This window comes from Oryza glaberrima, chromosome 9 (assembly GCF_000147395.1).
Source record: "Oryza glaberrima chromosome 9, OglaRS2, whole genome shotgun sequence".
Taxonomy (NCBI): Eukaryota; Viridiplantae; Streptophyta; class Magnoliopsida; order Poales; family Poaceae; genus Oryza; species Oryza glaberrima.
Window position 1 is genome coordinate 7,981,059 of NC_068334.1, and position 21,318 is coordinate 8,002,376.

Here is a 21,318-nt window from a genome sequence, read left to right on the forward strand (position 1 = left end):
ATCCATTTGCTTTATACTCGCTATACTTAGGGATGAAGAGAGTATATGCAAGGAGGTGGCAGGGACACATGCACGGCCAGACATTGGACAAGGACTATATATACAGATGGGCGGACGGCAGCAACGGGAGAGCGGACGAGATGGCACCAGCACAAGAAAAAGGGAGCACGCCGGCGGAGGTTCAGAGACGACGTCGGCGTGAAGGAGGCGCCGTCGATCACATCCGATTTTGGAAAGAAATACGTAAATGTGCATAGAGCTAGATAAAATATACCTTTGTACCCTTTTAAATCAACGGTTCATCTTATTTATGGTGGTAGTAGAATACTGAGCTCTTACAAGAATATATACTGGCTAGTGACCAAATAATGAGCAATATAAGTTGTGAAAAACATTATAGGAACTATAGTTTTCATCTTATTCCAAATTAAAATCCATTATAGTTACAAGAATATATAGGAAATATTTTTTATCTTATTTATTTAAGTTCACCCCTTCTTGTTATTTAATTTGGTTGTCAAACATGACCATGAAGATATGGCGATCAACTGTCTCTGGTGAGCAATGAGCAATGTAGCAGCAGCTCTTCACGACATCGAGGAATGTTCTATTGGCCAATCTGTCAGCAGCATTATGGTTCTGAAGAACAAGCTGGGCTAGTTTTTGCATCTCCATGTCCACTTGTCGGTCTAGCTCCTCAGCTTTCTGCAGATTTGCACCCTCCTATTTTGATCATTAACCAAGAAAAAACTTTTTTCAGACCACCAGTATTAAATAGCATATAGAATTGAAAACATTGTGCAATTACTCTGGCCGCGAGTCTGCAGCAGATTGAAGATGTGATCTGCTCAAGCTGAGAATACTCGAGATTCAGCGTATGATCGTCTGGATCATATCTGGTGGAGACAATCTCCACCGTCCGAACTATCAGAAGTGCTGTATTCTCTTCAGGAAGTGCATTATGGCATCTCTCCTTTGAAGTCCATGTCAAGAGCCATTTCTTCCACTGTAAATACAAAAACAAACTTTTAGTTTGTCATGTTTCGGAACATACCAAATGTATTATTTCGGAGATTCAGGATTTCTGCATTCATCTTACTGCCTCACGTAGACTGTCACTGGCCGTACTGTCACTGTCAGGTGCAAGGCTGTCGATGAGCTGATCAAGTGTGTACAGCAGGCCAACTTCTCTGCACGTATATGGTATACAATCAACACTAACATATCAAAACGAATAAAGCAATAAGCTAACTAATACAACCAAATCATTCTCCCGTGAATTCGAAATTGTTGAAATTTTTGGTCCAGTTAAAATTTTTCAAATTTTCTTAAATATATTTTGCAAAAACATCCAATGAAAGTCAATCCGACATCTATATATCGAGAATTAATTAATGCATCTGGCCTAAACCACCTTGCATGTTTGTTGTGGCTGCCACCGTCGTCGCTGGCGAGATAACTGATGAACCTTTCCTTCGTATTGTCAACGCTACCAGCATCCAAACTATTCAAGAGTGATGAGATGGCCTCAGCGAGAACCGCTGTTCGTGCCCATCCGAGACGCTCATCTGCTCGGTTTGGCTGGAAAATATTTGCTGCCGCTAAGAAGAAAGCCGTTAACGCGCTCTTGTGAGTCACGCCATATGCCTCAAGATCGTTCTTGGCATACCACCTGCATCATGCAGATAATATATTGCAATTAATTATTACGCGCTTTGGATGTAGTATATCGTTTAGCATAGATATATTGATATTTTAGAAGAAAACTCTATAACGCCCTTTATTATATATTGAGTATGGTTTGGGAGTAGAAGGTGATTTGGGTTAAAAACAAGAGAAATTTGAATATAATGTAATTAGTGAGACAAATAGTTTTATAAATTGCAAAAGTATATTTGAGCTATTTTGAGACAAAATTTGTATCCTATAAGACTATATACGTAGTAATTCTTTGGGGTGTTTAGATCTAGAGGTGTAAAGTTGTGTCATGTCACATCGGGTATTATATAGGGTGTCACATGGGGTATTCGGGCACTAATATAAAAACTAATTATAAAATCCGTCAGTAAACCGCGAGACAAATTTATTAAGCCTAATTAATCCATCATTAGCACATGTTTACTGTAGCACTACATTGTCAAATTATAGAGCAATTAGGCTTAAAAGATTAGTCTCGCAGATTAGTCGTAATCTGTGCAATTAGTTTTGTTAGCCTATATTTAATACTTTATGCACGTGTTCAAATGTTCGATGTGATAGGGTCTAAAATTTTGGAGTGGGAAAAGCAGGCCCTTTGTTTTCCATTCCAAATTAAGTAGATCAGTCGGATGGAGAGGCAGCTCACTTGTTGATGCCATGCCACTCAAGTTGGCAGCGCCTCTGGAAACACTTGAAATCAGCTTTTGCCATGTTGTGATAGAGATCATTGTTCACGAGTGGCAGCCTGCAGAAAGGTTTAAGACAGTGTACGTCCAGTATACATGTAGATGCTGACATGATAAAGAGAGAAAATATTTCACGATAGTTGATTAATTACCGTGCTTGCAAGTTTACCTGTAAAGCGTCTTGCCAATCCACACATCTCTGCTGGCACCATATTGCTCCAGATACATTCTTGTTTCAACACGTGGCAGACTTGCTTTCCAGGGGAAGTCTAGGGCGTAACCAATCTACGGGTCGACATTGATCAACAAAATCAATCGACAGGCATTAAATTACTAATTTTACACATAGTTTTTGGTCTCTATATATAGGAGATTTATATTGAGAGGTATAAATACGTACGTTGTTGTAGTGTTAATTAGTTGTATATATACACCCTCAATCAAACCTTCACATTATGAGAGAACTTTAGTGGTAAATTAAGAGGAGAAATAATACGATGTTCCTAACAGAAATCTAATCTAGTTTTCATGGATGTATAGATAAAACTTTTCAAATCGTGGACAGAGGATAGGTATTCTAATGAAATGTTAGTTCAAGCTTTTTTAAAAAAAAACTTTTACCGTACTTCCGTGTATAAACTGTCATGGTAGTTTCAGCCTTCATATACCATTTTTCGTACTTTTACTGTATTTGATATATGTGTGGTTATGGGCAATTTTAGATTTCACTGACTCTGCCACTGCAGCAATATATATATAGTATAACTTTTACAATTCAACATTTGGTACCTCAAGATATTTTTAGTGTAAAATTTAGTACCTCGAGGTACTTAATATTTTGAGGTACCAAATTTTTATATGTAAAATGTGATACTCGAGCTATCATATATTGGATGGTAAAATTGCTTCTACTTATATGTATATACGTACCTCGCCTGGTAGGCCGTCGGCAATGACCCACTTGTCGTTGAGCTTGGTGATGGCACGTCTCTCTTGCAGGAACTCGTAGCAGAACCTCTTCGCCCGCTCCATCACGTTGCCATCGCCGGGAAATCTGACCTGGGCCGCACGGTATATATTGTTCGTCACGCTGACGGATTTGTTTGCCTCCCCAGGATAGCACACGAACTCCCCATCCTTCTCGAACTTCTCCAAAAAGCCTGTTTTATGGATGTGCGAAAACTTGAATGTCAGTGTGTTGGACTATTAATTCTACCTCCAGACTCCAGTCACCATTAACTGACGTTTTGGTTAGCGACACATTCCACCCGCTACTTTGATTAATAATTATTATACTACTATATATAATACGTGTTTGAGGAAAACTATAAAACTTTTTTAAGGCAAATCTATCCATGCATACACTACTATACAGAAATGGTTATACATGTCATCACTATAGGTGCCAGTGCTAGAAATAGTATTACCAGCACCTATAGTGCTTTTCCACTACTGAAGATGTGATCTTTATAGGGTCGAGCGATTTCCACAATAGTCTCGGTTCCAAAAAGAACCAGGACTAAAGTGGTTTATTAGTCCCGATTTATTACTTCAACAGGACTAAAGGATCTTTAGTCCCGGTTCGTCCCCTAACAGGCATGTCAGACCCCTATCGAGGGCAGGGGATCTTTAGTCCCGGTTGGGATCATCTCTTTAGTTAATATATGCATACGGCCTCTAATTACTTAACTGCATATATTTGTATATTATATGTATTTCTACATATGTATTGACATTGCATGTATATGTGTAAAAACATATAGTACACAAATATATGCACTTAAGTAAATATAGGCCATATTTATTTAAGTGCATATACATATATGCGCACACTATATATATGTGTAAATATAGGCCATATTTATTTATATATATATATGTATAGATACATATAGTGTACCCATATACATATATGTGTAATATATACATTTCTATATTATGCATATATATGTACAGGTAGCACACAACACAACCAAATTAAAAAAAATAAAAAAAAATTTTACTCCCGGTTGATAACACCAACTAGGACTAAAGATGACTCTGCCGGCCACATGGTTGAGCCATCTTTAGTCCCGGTTGGTGTTACCAACCGGGAATAGAGATGGAGCTTTACTCCCGGGTATTTAAACCGGGACTAACGACCGCCATCTTTAGTTCCGGATTCTCCCTCCTGGTTCGCTACCCGGGAGTAAAGGGGCTTGCGAACCGGGAGAGATGAGCACTTCCCCAGTAGTGTTCCCACCTCCGCGAGCTGAAAAAAACGACACCTTTAAGCAATCACAGGTGTTGGTTCTAAATAAAAAGCAGCACCTATATATGCCCATTTTCTAAAAAAAGGGAACCTTCGTTCAGTATATTATGGGTTTTAGTTTTTTAAAAAATGGCACCCTTGAAATCAAGCCAAGCCGAACCAGTAGCCTCCTGTCCTTAGCTTCTCCTCCTCCTAATCTCTCTTATTACATCTCCTCCACCGCATCCTCTCTCCTCTCTCTCAGCTCTCTCTTGGTATCGGCGCCCCCTCTCTCTCTTGGTGCCGGCAGGATGGGAGGAGGAGGCAGCATCGTGCAGCTGCGGGAGGGAGGAGGCGGCAGCGGTGGGAACGGAGGAGGCAGCGGCGGGAATGGAGGCAGCAGCAGCCGGTGACGCCCTCCCCTCCGCCAGACCACAGGAGGGGAGGTGGCGGCAGAGGTAGACAGCGGTAGGAGGGGAGACGGCAGTGGGCAACTTCGCCCTGCCCTCCGCCAGATCCAGCAGGAGGGGAGGCGGCGGCGGCGGCAACGTGCAGCAGCGGGAGGGAGATGGTACCAACGGAGGGCGGCGCCCTGCCCTCCGCTAGATCCGGTGGGAGGGGACTGGGGAGGCTGCGGCAGCGACTTTCTACGGTGGGCGGCACCATCCCCTCCGCAAAATCCGCCGATAAAGGAGGCAGCGGCGCCCTCCGCGATGTCGGTCGACCCATTCTTATTGTTTTTAATGTTCTTGTGTTCTTGGATTTTGTAGGATTGGTCGGGGGTGAAGGTGCGAAGGGGAGCTACTCGATGCATCACCTCATCTGCTTTTTTTTTATTCGTGGAACCTCAAAGGTGCGCGACGACATGATCACTTGAACGCATGAACCGTGGGTGTACGTCGCCACCATCATCGCCATTGAGTGTGTCGTCCATGACTATGAGACCTCACTAATGATGGATATAATGAGATGATCCTCAAAGATGAGAGCACTCATCCGTGACTGGGTCATAATTATTAGCATTCACGGAGAACATTATCCGTGAAGCATGGTAGTTACAAACCGTCGTGGATGAGCGAAAATTCAAATTTTTGAATTTTTCAATCAACCTCAGATAAATACATACTTTACATGAAAGTTGTAGATCTCAATGAGCTGAGCTCTACAGTGCATTACCTTGTGCTGGTTCCCCATGGTAGCTCGAACCCCCTACCCCATTGGATCCCCAAGGAGAGGAGAGAAGGGATGGGCAAGGAAAGTAGATGGGCTGGACGAGGAGGTAGAAGATGAGCTCCTCTCCTAACTTACACCACTGGAGGGCCGATGTTTGCTTGGTCGGCCAAAAATCCATATCTCTCGGTTCTTTTACGATCCGGTACTAAAGATGTTGTTTAGTACTGGTTCGTAAAACCAATGGCTCATTAGGACACCAACCGGTACTAAAGATTATTTTTAAGTCCCGGTTCACTTTTTGTCAAGCCACCGGTGATCTTTAGTACCGGTTGGTGGCTCCAACCGGTACTAAAGATCAACACTTTACTACCAGGTGGTGCCACCAGCCGGTGCTAAAGATTATTTTCATCTTTAGAACCAATCGTTAGCACCAATCGGTACTAAAGGTAGCCAGCCTTTATATAGTTTTCTTCCTCCTCTTGCCCGAGCCATTTTAGTAAAAATTTTTAGGGAGGAGGAGGGGAGGTGCTGGCAAAATTTTTTGTGAAAATATTTGGTGATATTATACAAACCGAAAAAGATTAGAAATTCCATGCTCTATTCATGTATGGTTAATACTCTCTTCATCTACTTTTGATAGACAAATTTCCAAATCTGAAAAATTTACTTTTTGATAGGCAAATTGTAATTCAACGTCCTATCCTCTTAATGATTTTCTTGGATTTAATGCGTGATTGTCCATTCTTCCAAACAAGATTGGCTATATGTGCATCGAGAAATATAAATATTAACGAATCATTTATTTACGAGGAATAACTAGTAGCATGTTTAAATAGATGGTAAGTAGAATTACTTATCCTTGGTCATTGTGCCAAGATGAAATATGACAATCAAAAGTAGATCGAGGGAGTATACTACATTTCTAGCTATATTTCTATACGTCAAATGGAAAAGATGAGAGAGAAAAAATATGTAGAGAATTAAAATAATGGTACTTTGTAATATTAGAAACATTTGGATAAAATTTTTTTGAAAAAACGAAGAGAAAGTAGAAATATAGAAAATGAGGTCAAAAGAATAGAAAACTAAGTCCATTTAAAAAATTATTAAAATAGTTAGCAATAGGTAAAATGCATTAAAAATAAGTTTAGAAACTTAAATAACTTTTGAATATAATTAAAATAAGGATAATACATGGAGAAATATATTCATAGTTTTTTTAAAATTGATAGGATTTATATATAATTAACCATGACTCAGGTTAAGACCATTTAAAATTCGTCTAAATCGTTAGAAATAAGAAAGAATGATTAAAAATGAGTTAGTTTAATTATGATGTTTTTAATTATTATGTGTTATTTAATTAGTTTCACTTTTGTGTACTTCTTTATATTTGTTTATTTCATGTAGATGAATCGGCAATGACACGATACGGTGGATTTGAAGAAAATACACGGTGCGAGGCGGATGGGGCTGTTGAAGATAACGACGGTACGAATGAGAAAGAAACAAAGGATAACATTCTCCATTTCCTGGTGTAGCAACATTTCAAGACCTTTATACTATTGCATTACAACACAGCGTGAGATTTTACCGCCTTTTGTACCAATTTCCTTCTCGTATTTATGCCGTGGCAGATATATCATCTCATGCAATTTGCAGATTCCACTAGGTCCTTTTTGATATATATCATTATGCATGCAAACTACATGTGCGTGATTCAATGTATAAACCGGAGGAAACTTTCACCAAGATTTTTTTTTTTTACTGAACTTTCACCAAGATTTTTGAAGTTCTAAGCTGGTAATGCCATCCATTCCACTATCATTATGACTGTTTCTATTGCTCCTATGTGGATCTCGGACAATTAATCATAGCTTGCAACTCTACATAGGGCATGGGCACGGTTTAGTACAACCGTCCGTGGGGTTTGGAAAGAAAAACTGGATGTTACCGAACTGTTTGCAGGGTTTGGAAAGAAAAACTGGATGTGAGGATGAAATTTCCGGTTAGTACATGCTCCACAATTATATTGAATCATTTCTTCTAAAATAGAAATATATATTAAATCTCTCGTTTCTCCTTTAGTATGCAAAACAAGAGTAGAGGACCAACTTGTGCGGCTACTACGTCTGTAACTATATTCACACCATAACACATGCAAAATCAACAGTGACAAGGATATGAAAGTACATAAACATCATTCATACATTATGTCTCAATTTCTTATTGGTTTGATATATTTATATCTCACTTTTTCGAATAATAGATTATTTGGATGAGGCAGGAACTCTCCCACGAGGAATTCATAAAGGTTGTTTAAGAACAACTAATGGGATTGATCATAGATGAGATTATTAATCCCACGGGAGAATTCTATGACGATGGAAGCCCTTTTATTCCACCTCACCCTCGCCTTTCCTCTAAGCATTTTTGTAATATACGTTCAAACATTAGAAATTAACAACGATTGGACTATATATATACATATTTGTATATATTTTCTTATATGTCTATTTATATTAATCATATGTGTATGCAATAACTTATATGTCTTTAGTTCTATTTATATGTCTTACGTAAATATATGCATGTATACATGTTCTTAATTATAAATATATACGTCTTTATATATGAAGACATATATATTTATTATTAAGTATATATTATCATGAATATATCTATGTACTTATAATATGTATGTATTTATAAATATATATGCATATGTATAAAAAAAGCAAGCAACAAAAAAAAATTCAAAAATAAAGCAAAAGGACATGTACTAAAGATGGTAGCACCAGCCACCTGACACTACCATCTTTAGTCCCACTTATTTCAACCAGTACTAAAAATCAATTTTTAGTTCCACTTATTTCAACCGGGACTAAAAATACCTATTGTAGTTCCGGATTGTGTCTCCCGGTTGCACAACCGGGACTAAAATAGTTGTGAATCGGGACTAAAGATGATTTTCCCAATAGTGTTATTCTATATCCACCCCTGCACGTGATTATTCGGGAATTCAGTCCCAAACTGCTAATGACGATCAGAGATCTCAAAAGAATTAAAAAACCAACAGCATCAGTTGAGAAATAACAGAAACATCAGTTGCCTGTTGCTTACTAGGAGAGACACTATAGCCATGCAACCGGAGTAGACGGAAAGCCATTGATCCGGTATCAATATCCTTCACAGAGCAGTGCCCGTTGTGAGTCACGCCTTCCTCGGTCCAATGCCTGTTCCATTAGATTTATAACATTAATTTAACAGTTGGAAATACGTATTTTGGTACACAGTGTTGTCAAATGATCACCTGAAGGTGTATTCTAAGCACTCATCAATTTCAGTTTTGAAGTAGTAAGATATGCCTAGCCGCTCCAACCGGTCGACTGCCCATAGCCGCTCAAATATTTCGATAGGATAGACAAATGGCACTGAAACATTGAACAGAAAAACAAACAATACTCAAATAATGACTATTTGGATGGACCATATATAATGCCGTCATTTGGTCGATTCACAGAAAGATTAATACTACAATTTCTTTTTTATAAATCTAGGGCAATATTAATTGAATGCAGATCTGGACAAATCTGAATGAATAATGTTACGGCTATCAAAATGATATCAATTTTTTTTCAATTCTGGAACTATACAGAAACGAACATTGCATCACATATGCATTATTCAACTAGAAATTAAAGAGAGAATATATTTTATACCATTGAGTTTGTTCGAGTTCAACAATTTGCCATTGATATTGTCTCTTTCTATAATATACCAACGACTTAATCAAGTGTTCTACATCATGCCATTGTGTTGTGCCTTCTTTTCAAAAATACCCAAAATACTCTTGTAGGCATGCAAGGTTAACAATTGATTTATCTCATTAGAAGTTTCAAAAAAATTATAAAAACTTTTATGTGGCCTCCTTAAACAACATGAAAATTTGTACAGAAGTTTCAAATTTTTTACATTTATTTTTTAAAAAAATATAACTTATCCATTATATGCTATATAAATTATATTTTTATTGTTGTTTTAATCTAAATCATCTTTCGTACACTACATAAGATATTTTTGTGCTATTATCTATTGTATAAGCAAATTCTCTCTCATAGACGACTTAAAACTATTTTTTTTCTAAAAATTAAATATACCAGAAAAATTGAAACTTGTATACAAACTTCCATGTTGCATAAAGAGGCAACATAAAAATTTTCATATTTTTTTAAAACATATAATGAGATAAATCAATTGATAATCTTGTATGTATTTAAGGGTATTTTGGGTATTTTTAAAAAGAAGGCCTAGCCCAATGGCGTATCGTAGAACAAATTATAGACTCACGGGTATATTATAGAAAAGGCCAATGCCGATGGTAAATCCTTGAACTCAAATAAACGCAGTGCTATAGAATAGATTCTCTCGAAATTAAATGAAGTCTCAAATGATTTTTTTTAAACAACACGCACTAGAACCCGCTACTAAAAGGTCGGAAAAAAATTAAATGAAGTTTCGTATTGATTGAGCAGGAAAAAATTTACAAGTCTATAGCCCTGGAAGATTATAGCTAGGAAAAGAAAAAAAATATAACCACACCACGCGTCTACAACCAGAACCCGCTACTAAAAGGTAGGGAAACGACACCCAAAAAGAAAGGATCTTCTAAACGACGCCTTCAAGATGGGTACGACGCTGGGAGTGCCGCCGCCGCTCGTCCTAGGGTTTAGGATATGGTTTTCACCTAGAGGAATCCATCAGAGGACAAGAGAGATCACTTAGCAACGCTCCAGGGGGAAAATAGTGCATAGAAGCCATGTAATCTTCCTACATCCCCGTGTCGAGTCTCCTGCTGGACATAGAAGCCACCACCAACCGCACTCCTTGAACGTGCAACCACCACGCCAGCGCCACGTCTCTCCGGCCGGCCATCAAGTAGATGCTCGACAACCGACGCGCTCCAAACCATCCACACAGTTAGGTTGGAGGGGGAGAGGGTGAGAGAGAAGAATGGATCCCCTCTCCCCGCACTAGCCTGCCAACGTGGCCATCTTGTGGCGGCAAAGGTGTCACCATAATAGGACTAGCATCTGGATCAGGACCCGTTGTAAACCTGCAACGCCCACCTCATGGCTCCATCTTTGTCTCCTCCACGGCCGGGCTTCCCATGTCGTCATATGCCAACCGTCCGCATTACCGCCGCCTCATCCGTCTTGCCACCACCAAAACTCCTACCACACGCCATGCCATGGCACACTTGTCGTCAGCCGAGCCGATCTCCCAGCTGTTACCCTCACCAACCTCTCGCATCGCCATTTGCTCGTCGCACTGGCCTCCCACAGCCCCGCTGCCATCAGGCTCGCCTCCGTACCACGCCCTCAGCAAGCAGCCCAGTCACTGCTCTGCTCCCAGCCGGTGCCGCTCTGCTCCCAGTTCCTCCCATCCCCGTCGCCGCCTCCACCTTTTGTCAACTACTACGCCCTTCCTTCCTCGCCCCGCTACCTCATTACCGCTGCCAGCTCGAGAGCCAACCTACGAGAGGTGGTCGGATCTAGCCAAGGACGCTAGATCCAGTGGCACCACCTCGCCGTCGTCGCGCTGGTCGACACCGCCTCAACCCTGTCATCCTGATCGGCTCCGCCTTGCCGTCGATGTTGCTGCTCTCCCCGCCGTCAACTCCACCAGCAACAAGCCCTCAGCCCAGCGTCGCAGCCCCAGATCCAAGCGGGGTCATAGGCTCCGACGACCCCACGCCCTCGGGGAGAAAGAAAGGAGGCCCCGCCACCACCGTCCTTGTGGCAACGCAGTTTCCATCGGCCCACTTGGGCGGCGGCGAGGCGAAGAAGGGAAGGAGGCGGGGGTGGTGGTGTGGTGGCAGCGATCGCCACCCATGTCGCCCCTGCCCTAGGAGCGACGCGGGGGCCAAGTCCTCAAATGAGAATTTAAAATTGAAAGATCATTATTTACCTCCCCCATGGAATTTGCTAACAATTCCATCAAGGAACTCGAGACATTTCTTGTCACCCGTTTGCATCAAAGCATAGGTCGTTGCAGCGGGTGAGTTTAGGAAGGATCCATCTGAAAGTTGGAGCTTGAGGAGCCTCTTCCAGTCCAAGCCTCGCAGTCCCTCTATGCTATGAAGCAAACTTGTTGGTACGGAGTGAAGTATTTCTCTTGGGATCCTACGCAAATGTAACAAAATTATTAATGTGTGTGTGTAAATTAAATACATATGAATAAATTGGCACCTTTCCCTATTAGAAACATGTATGTAGATTACTTCTTAAGCTTTAGCTCCCTTTGGGCATATATCTTCTGCAAAGCAGGGTCATCATAAGGGATGTCAAGAGCCAAGTCCTTGGCCATCTCTAGAAGTGAGGGGAAGGTGATCTCAAAACCAACTGGCATCCATGCCTCTTCCTCTTGGGCCAGCCTATATATATTTTCCCGAATAAACGACAAACCTAAAATCAAAAGGAACAGTCTTAAACTCTCTGAAACTTCAGATCACAATACAGTTACACCGAAAACCTCAAAAAGCCTCTCATCATGGTACCTTTCTCACACTTGTCACCATGAACCTTCCACTCCATGAGCGCAATCACACAAGCTAGGGTGTTGAGGAGCCTGTCATGAATTAGAAAGTACAAGTCATCACCCCATGAACCATCTAGCAGCTGATTGTGAGAGATCCAATCAATGGTCGAGGGGAATTGTGGGCTGTCGCTGCCGTTATGATTCTTCACAAGTGCGACCCACGCGGTGTCATAGGCAGAAGCACTTATCTCCCCATCGCCCATTGACCTTAGCATTACTCTGATGGTATTGACCATTTCTTCCATGTCCCGTGGTTCGTCCTGGATAAATATGTAAATCATTTCTTTTTCTTAATTTTCTATATTTTTATGACTATATAATTAGAACAAGCAATTAATGGTCAAATATATGTATAGGTTCTAAACTTCATGATGAATAAAATCGAAGGGTCTATATTTATTTTTAATAATAGAAAACAATATAATCCAGCCTCCGTCAACCAACCTTCATTTATTATAATCAAGAATATTAAGTTGAGAACTGAAACAAGAATCAAGAAATACCATTAACATTTGTGTACGCCTGCACTAATCCTATTACAAAACAGAAAGTAAGTATAACATAGAGCTGTAAAGGAAAAAAAATGGGAAAAGAAGTCTGTGCAACATTAATATATTACTTTTTCACCGCTCCTCCTGTCAACTGTTTCTTGTGTTTCTTTGGCTTTGCAATATACTATTCCCTTTGATTGCTCTTTACCTACGTAGATAGAGAGAAAAATGTTACAATACCAATAGTAGTTTATAGAATTAAGTAAACGAAACCACTAGCTATTGATCGGATTCACTGTCCCTAGGTATATCTTCTACTGAGACAATATGTTGTTAAAGACGATGCTGTTGGGTAGTACAGGAGAGGTATACTGCGTAACATGAATCGATTGTATTGAGCCTCTGGGGGCCGATATATATAGGAGTACATGGGGAGGAGATAAGGAAGGATTACAGATATGGAAGGAGTCCACACAAATCAATCCTATCCTAATATGACTCTAACTACCGTATACTCTAGCAGATGCTCCCAAGGGCTTTAGAACAAATTAGTTAGCCTCCATTTATATAGTGGTAGAGTAATATCGCCATGTAGTACGAATTGCATGACTGCATGCACCCTATATGAACAAACAAACTTTAATGAGCCGTATCATCTAATCAATTTTCCAATGAACTAAGTTGACTTTCTTCTACACCCACCATGCCAAGAGCTACCTTGAATCAATGAATGAAAACATCACAAATTAATCACAGAAACCGAATCACAAATTTTGGCACGATGCACGATTGCGTCACTCCTCAAGTTAGAATTCATTTACTACCCAATTACCCAGTTTCCCATACACAAATCATTTACAAGCATGAACCACTAGTACAGAAACCCCTATAGGGGCCAGTTGGCAGTTGGGAACTGGCTATAGATGTCGGTTTCCCAGCCGACACTTATTGGTCTAGAACCTATAATATTGAAAAACTAAGAAATAACGATGGCACCTACACTGCCGCCGGCCGCCACCTTGCCCATGCCGACCTTCTCCACCGCCGCCACCACCACCTTGCGCCACCTCGCCATGCCAGCCTCCGCACCGGTCGTCGCCACCCAACACCGCGCTAGAGGAGGGGGAGGTCCCCTGGGAGAGAGGGGGTCGGCAAGATCCAGCGACCGCGCCGGCCACCACCACACGCTGTGCTAGAGGAGGAGAAGAGAAGGGGGGAGGTCCCCCGGGAGAGAGAAGGACAGCGAGATCCAGGCCTCCTTGACCACCACCGCCATCGCTGCAACCTCGTCGCGCTGACCGCCACCTCACCAGGCCGGCCGCTAGCTCGCCCGCGCCGGCCGACCTTCTCTACCGCCACGCTGTCCTGGAGGAGGAAAGAAGGGGGAAGGCTCCCAGGTCGAGAGCCACGGCCCGTCCTCTGTCGGCCGCCGCCGCTCCAGTCGTCAAAAGGCAAAGAGAGAGGAGGGGAGACACACACACAGAGAGAGAGAGAGATGTGGCGAGAGAGAGATATGGCGAGATGTGGATAAGGACCGATGTGGCGAGCGATGCTCAGTCAAAAAGGAGAAAATTGGCATAATACCATCGTCAAAACAAGGTTTCGCCCAATACCACTCTGCAGTTGGGATTTGCCGAAATACCATTCCCAATTGAGGGGCTTCGCCGAAACACCATTTTCTTCCAATTCTCTCTTTGATGACCAAAATGCCCCTAGTTGAATTAATTCAAGTAAAACAAATATGTAGATTACAGAGTATATATCTCCCAGATATCTTGACATGCAATATGTAAGTTTATTTTCTTTACACCAAATTATAGAGTATAAGACACTATCTCCACAGCATAAATAAAAAAAACTATATCACTGAGAACTGAGAGTTTCAGTTGAGTGTCTTTTTTATGTTGTGGAGATAGTACGCTGCATACTATCTAATCTGGTGTAGATAAAAAAAACATGTAAAAATATTTTGGCGTATTTACTTTATAATCTACATATTTTTCACATACTTAAATTGATTCAACTAGGGGCATTTTGGTCAATAATGATGAGAGGAAAGAGAGAATTAGAAGAAAATGGCATATGGGCGAAGCCCCTCAATTGAGAATGGTATTTCGGTGAATCCCAAATACATAGTGGTATTTGGGCGAAACTCCTTTTTGACGATAGTAAAATGTCAATTTTCTCGTCAAAAAGATCGATGGTGCTGTGCCCAGTTTTTTAAATAGGTGTTGGTTTTTTATAGGTGCCGGCATAGTGGAAAAAACCGGATCGGCTAGGCGGTTGGACCGGAAAAAACGGAAACCAGAGGTCAGTGCAGTTTGATTGGATAGAAAGACCGGACATGTAATTGACCCACTTTAGACCGCTTGAACCATTTTTAAGTGAACCAGCGATAAACCGGCCTCAGTTGGACCGGCCTAAACATCTTAATTGCTTAAATGGGCCGGAACATCTTAATTGCTTAAATGGGCCGGAGAAGGCCTTAACATCTTAATTGCTTAAATGGGCCGAAACATCTTAATTGCTTAAATGGGCCGGAACATCTTAATTGCATAAATGGGCCGGAAGAAGGCCCGTTTAACTCGCAGGCCCGAAATAACTAGATATTTAGGCAAATATCACCGAAAAAGGAAATGGTGGGGAATCGAATGGGTTGGAAGTTGACTCTGGTAGCCATCCAGGAATTGGGTTATTAGTGCTAATATGGGAATATAAAGAATTTTTATCAAGCAGCGAACCGCGGTTCGATCGGCCGGTTCACCGTTCAGACCGTCGAACCGGTGAACCATCAGGTCACTCACCGGTCTGGTCTTTTCAACTATGGGTGTCAGTTCTGTTAGAAAACCGACACCTATCGGTTTTTTCTCTAGAACAGGTTCTATTAAAAACCGGCACCTATAATATCGGCACCTATTTTTCTATAGAACTAACACCTATAGTGCTTAAAAGTGCCGATTCTATATTTTTAATCGTGCGGAGGTGGGAAAAGGTATATAGATGCCGGTTACGTATAAGGCCGATCCTTTTGAGGGTTTTTATAGTAGTGAACTGGAAAAAGAACATTAACAAGGGAAAGAGTATGGGTCGACAGATTAGACCTGACTACGGTATTTGAAGGACATAGGGTATGATCGACACCATGGTATACACGATTATGGAATAAGAAAGCAGATGAGAAGGGATTCATCCTGGTTTAACACCCCGAGATAGGTAATAGCCTTCTGCAGTTTATATTTATTAATCTAGGGTATATCACACCGAGTACAAATCTAGGGGAGCAAGCTTAGCTGATCTAGCATGCCGAACTTATCTCGACGAACAAATCAGAGTGTTGTAGTTGCCGGCTAGAGGAAAGGCTTATCCAGACGTGAATTAGATGTGGCACTTGTAGTAAAATGCACCGTAAAAAGTTCCCTAAATTTTCTCTAAAACCAATCATAAAAGATCCAATCTTTCTGTCATGCTTTTACATGCAGTTTAGAATTCCAGGTGATCATCTAGCTATAAAATGATTTTCCTCAAAATTATTATCACATACATGTATAAGTGCATCATCTTTTTTCAGCAATTCTTTTGTTATAATGCAAGAGCTCCGTTGTGAGCTTTGTATATATGTAATATTTTTTAGCGGTTTAACGTAAGAAAAACGGAAAGAAAGAGAAGCTTGTTCAGATGCCTGTGTTTCTTCAGTTAGCAGCTGACCGGCTATGATGAAAGAAGACAGCAGCAAGGACAACTCGATCCAGAAATGGCTCGCTTTTACAACTACCTAATTAATTAAACTTTAATTTTTAATCCCAAAGTGAAAGGGTGGTTTGTTATAATTTTTTTTATAGTAGATTACAACACACAGTAGATTGCAAATTTTAACCCTAAAATTTTATCATCTAAATAAATTCTCAAGATAACCATTTACGACTTTAGGGTTTAAATTTTTTATTGATGTACAAAGTTGGCGAGCAAATATTTTTACTACAATTACGAAAGTTTTTTATTATTTTTACCAAGTTTATGAATGGAATTTTTTTAATTATATGCATAAAGTTTATGAATAGAAATATTTTATATATGTAATTTTTTTTATTTATACAGAAACATTATGGATGGAAATATTTTATGTATAAAGTCTATGAATGGATTTTTTTATTTAGACATAAACTTTATGGATGGAAATATTTTATGTATAACGTTTATGAATGGATTTTATTTTTTTTATCCATAAACTTTATGGATGGAAATATTTTATGTATACATTTTCTTAATGAAAATTTTTATTTATGTAAAATGTTTTTAAATTTTTATTCATACATAATCCAAATTACAAGCTTTAGACTTTTAGCAGACTCTTATTTGAAAAATAGAAGTGTCTAACAATGTAAGAATTTTTTCTGAGCATAGTTAAAGTTTTGATATAAAATAAACTCCCTCCGATCTAAAATATAAGTACTTTTAGCAGAGTGTCAAGTCAAACATTTTAACTTCGACTATTAATAAAAAAAATAAAAAATATCAATCATGTGAAATTTATGTTACTAGATTTATCATTAAATAAACTCATAATATGCAACTCTTTTGGTTTAAAACATCTTATTTTTATAGATAGTGTTGGTCAAAGTAGCAACTCAAAGTGGATTATGTCGAAGTCCACAAATGCTTATATTTTGGGAATGATTGAGTATAAAAAATTAGATTTTTCTATATATTTTTTTTCAATATAATGATTTTTTCTAATATTTAGTAGTGATATATTTTGTAATATAATGAAGGCAAGCTAATACTAGTACGTGCGGAATCATGCCGAATAATCAATTTTACACCGACAAACTAATCACGCCTAACGTCCCAAACTGTAATCCGCATGCATGCAGGAGCTAATTACTGCTACATGCTAATTACATGCACATGCATGTGCAGTCGAGAAACGACAATTGTCGGAGGTCTTTCGTGACATGCGAACGCTCGCCAAGCAGACTCCACCTTCTCTTCCATGCAGTTGCGAATCCAGCAAAAAATATATATATAGAGGATGGGCTTTTTTTTTTTCGGGGAAGAAAACATATATTACTCAGGATCAATGAATCCACAGACTACCTGTCGAAGAGGATTACAATTTCCTTCCGACCAAAAAAATCGAGCAAGACTCCACCCTAGCTTTGTTTGCGAGGAGGTGGCTAACTGAATTTTGACTTCGGCTCACTTTCCTGATGACAATCTCTCTGTCACCACCAGCGACAAGCACCTTCGCTTCCTGAATGATGCTAGCAAACATCAAACGATCCTTCTCCTTGCTATCAAGAAGATGAAGAATTGTGAGACAATCTGTCTCAACCACTATTGGGAGTAAAGTACACTGAATTGCCTTTGACAGACCATCCACGAACTCCCGGAGTTCAGATTTCAGTGCCTCACTGCATCTCTCGATTGGCTTACAGGAAACAAAGATGGTTTTCCCAGCGCTATCCCGAAGAATTGCCCCCTATATAGAGGATGGGCTTAAAGTACGAAGCTAATTAAACTACCGTAATTTTAACAATTTGATCTTTTTAAAAAACTTATTTCGAGATTGAACCGTGCCAAAAACTAATTTAAAAATAAACCATTTTCTCAGCACCATCAAGGTTAACGCTAAGCTATAACATCTTAGCGCCACGCTCTCATTGGCGCTGAGATGCCATCCGAGGTGTCACGGCTTTGACACAGCAGCCGAGGTCGCTAAAGTTTTGGCGTTGACCTCATCCTGACGTTTGAAATCCTACCTCGGATATTATCTCAGCATCAATGATGGTGGCGCAGAGGTGTTATACCTCAGCGTTAATATCAATGGTGTTGAGTAGACGGTCTATTTTTAAAATTAGTTTTTGACACGATTAAATTGAGATAAGTTTTTTGAAGGAGCCAAACTGTCAAAATTACGGATAAAACTAAATATATTCAGTCATCTGCTGCCCATGTTTCGCCTTCGGCTGCCGCTGCACACACCCTACGCGGCGCGCTCCGGCCCCAGTGCCTGCCTGTTTTCCCCGCCGGCCGCCGACACAACTCACGGTCGCGGTCGCAAGCGATGGCCGAGCCGAGTCTGCTGCCTGGTACCAGCGAATGAGCTATTAGGATTGGGCAAAAACAGATGGCCCAACTGCTGCTGGAGTGATGTTATGTCCCATCTCCCCCAATCAGCGTCGTTACTGTACATTCTTCTTCCCCGAGCAGCCAACGCTGCCATCACTGATTTTGCTTTGCTATGAGTATGAGATATACCTTTTCTTTTTTCTTTTGCAAAAATCGGACGATAGGTAGAGCCTACCTGCTGGATTCACCCCTGTTTCCATGACGATCAAACTAGACAATCCCAACGTCATCATTATCCGCTTTGCTGCGCGACATGTCAAGAATGGTTTAGACTTTGGCACTGTCGCCATGGATTCCGACTCCACGAATCCATGACACGATGACGTCCACCTGGAATCGGTAGGACTGCTGACGCATTGACTTGGTGACTTGGAGCAGCATGACTGCTGCACGATCGAGCTGCAGTGGCCCCTGTGCCGCCTCGCTGGCGAGCGGCTCTTGCGAATCGGCAGGAATCTTACGGGGAGCCATGGGCGGAATCAGGCATGGGGCAGCTAGGGCTTGGGCCCCATGCCTAGCTCCATAATCCCTATTATAATCTTAAAAAATACTATGTAATTTATGAAAATATTTAAGATCCTGCTCAGCCCTAGGCGTGGAAATTTTCTGGCTCCGCCACTGCAGGGAAGTGCATCAAGAGAGGATGATTAAGGTTCTAATATTAGAGCATAGCCCCAATCGCAATCAGTCCAAAACATACAAACACCGTAAGAAAATACCAAGAAACATACAAACACCTCAACGAACCCTAGGTCTCAAGAAACATATCAAGAAATCTTTCGCCATGAATCAAGGGTCAATAGATCAGGCAAGATATATCCATTGCACAAATACGATTGCTAAATATCAAATCATTTAAGTGGGATCTTAAGTGGGATCTGTGGGAAATATGGTCATATATCGGCATATTTTAATCCAAAATGTTAAGACAATAATTATGGTGGACGAGCAGTCGTGCGGGAAGTACTCCCCAAAAGAATAGCGACGTGACGTATGCCAGCCACGCCTCGGCCTCGGCCTCGCGCGCGCATGTGGCTTTCCGACTCCCACCTCAACCGGTCAACAGGGAGCCTCCAATAACTTCCTATTTAGGTTGAGATACTCCTCGCTTAAATCCTGAGGTGGTATTATTATCCTTAACATTTATTATAGGCCTTTGAGATTTTAATAGGATAAATCGGGTCTAGCCCAATTATTCTAACAGGATCTACGGGATGGCACATTCAAAGGCGCCTGCGATTTTCCTATGGTTCTTTATTTTGTTTTCTTTCTGTGCGGTAAATATTCCATATTTGCTCGTGTTGACTGGGCTGAAAACCACCATACCTTGGACGGGGATGGATCGCGAGGATTGGACCAGCTGCAACTTAGCAGAGATGGATGAAAGACTCATAATGCGTGCGCGGTCATGAGGAGACGGATGAAAAAGATTTGTGACGAACGGAAAATTATAAGTTTTTAATTAGTTATTAAGATTGCGGGGCATCAACTGATAAGCATGGTATGTTGTCGGATGCAGAGGGATTGGCGACCCATGCATAAGCTTTTTTGATACAAACTTTGCTTTAGGTAGATTTTTCGGTCGTTCACTTAGCAATCAAGAAAAATAAGATTGGACGATGAAAGCGGCCGGTGAACAAAGCCGGAAAAGTTTGCAAGGATGTTTTGGTTACCACGTGGACGCCGAGCGTGCATTCCCGTATGATGATCTGGTCGCCGGCGATCCCACGCCGGGGACCACCGCCGGCGGTCGAGCAACGCCAAGCGCGGCGGTGCATTTGCACAAATTAGTATCTGCATGGACAATATCGTAAGTTTAGGGGTGAGGGTCCTCTCTGCTAATGCGGAGGAGCTGAATTGTAAGTTTAGTGAGCACGATCGTCAACTGGCCGGAGGGTCCGCACTTAAAAAGACAATCGTCCAACAAGCTACTACGGAGTACTAGGCAAATTGATCAACCCACTAGTGAACGTACGATACACATGTAGGTCGGCCCACTGGCACTGCTGAACGTACGACACATGAATGGGTCTTGATCGCGACGTACATAACTTTAACTGCGCACTAGAGCGTCCAACTGATAAGTTCTAGAGCTATATATAGGCTGTGTTTAGATCTAAACTTTGGATCCAAACATCCAACTTTTTTCATCACATCAACATGTCATACACACAACTTTTCAGTCACATCGTACCAAATTCAACCCAAACTTCCAACTTTGGAAGGAACTAAACACAGCCATATTGTCGTTCAGCTTTGACTTGAATGATCACCCGGCACCCGATCAACGGATGACGTACTAATCGACGCA

General features: G+C 40.9%; 1 protein-coding gene across 1 annotated transcript; it reads right to left on the bottom strand.

Moving 5' to 3' along the window:
* Positions 1-207: 207 nt before the first annotated feature.
* LOC127784160 (syn-copalyl diphosphate synthase, chloroplastic-like) lies at positions 208-20,869 on the bottom strand. The gene is made up of 14 exons (XM_052311354.1): positions 20,681-20,869; positions 13,007-13,086; positions 12,347-12,647; positions 12,071-12,254; positions 11,758-11,972; positions 9,101-9,221; positions 8,911-9,023; positions 3,315-3,544; positions 2,554-2,669; positions 2,345-2,443; positions 1,415-1,672; positions 1,100-1,190; positions 809-1,006; positions 208-723 (listed from the first exon to the last, which is right to left on the bottom strand). The coding sequence occupies exons 1-14, from the start codon at positions 20,805-20,807 to the stop codon at positions 502-504; spliced, it is 2,355 nt and encodes a 784-aa protein (XP_052167314.1). The 5' UTR covers positions 20,808-20,869; the 3' UTR covers positions 208-501.
* Between the last annotated feature and the right edge of the window lie 449 nt (positions 20,870-21,318).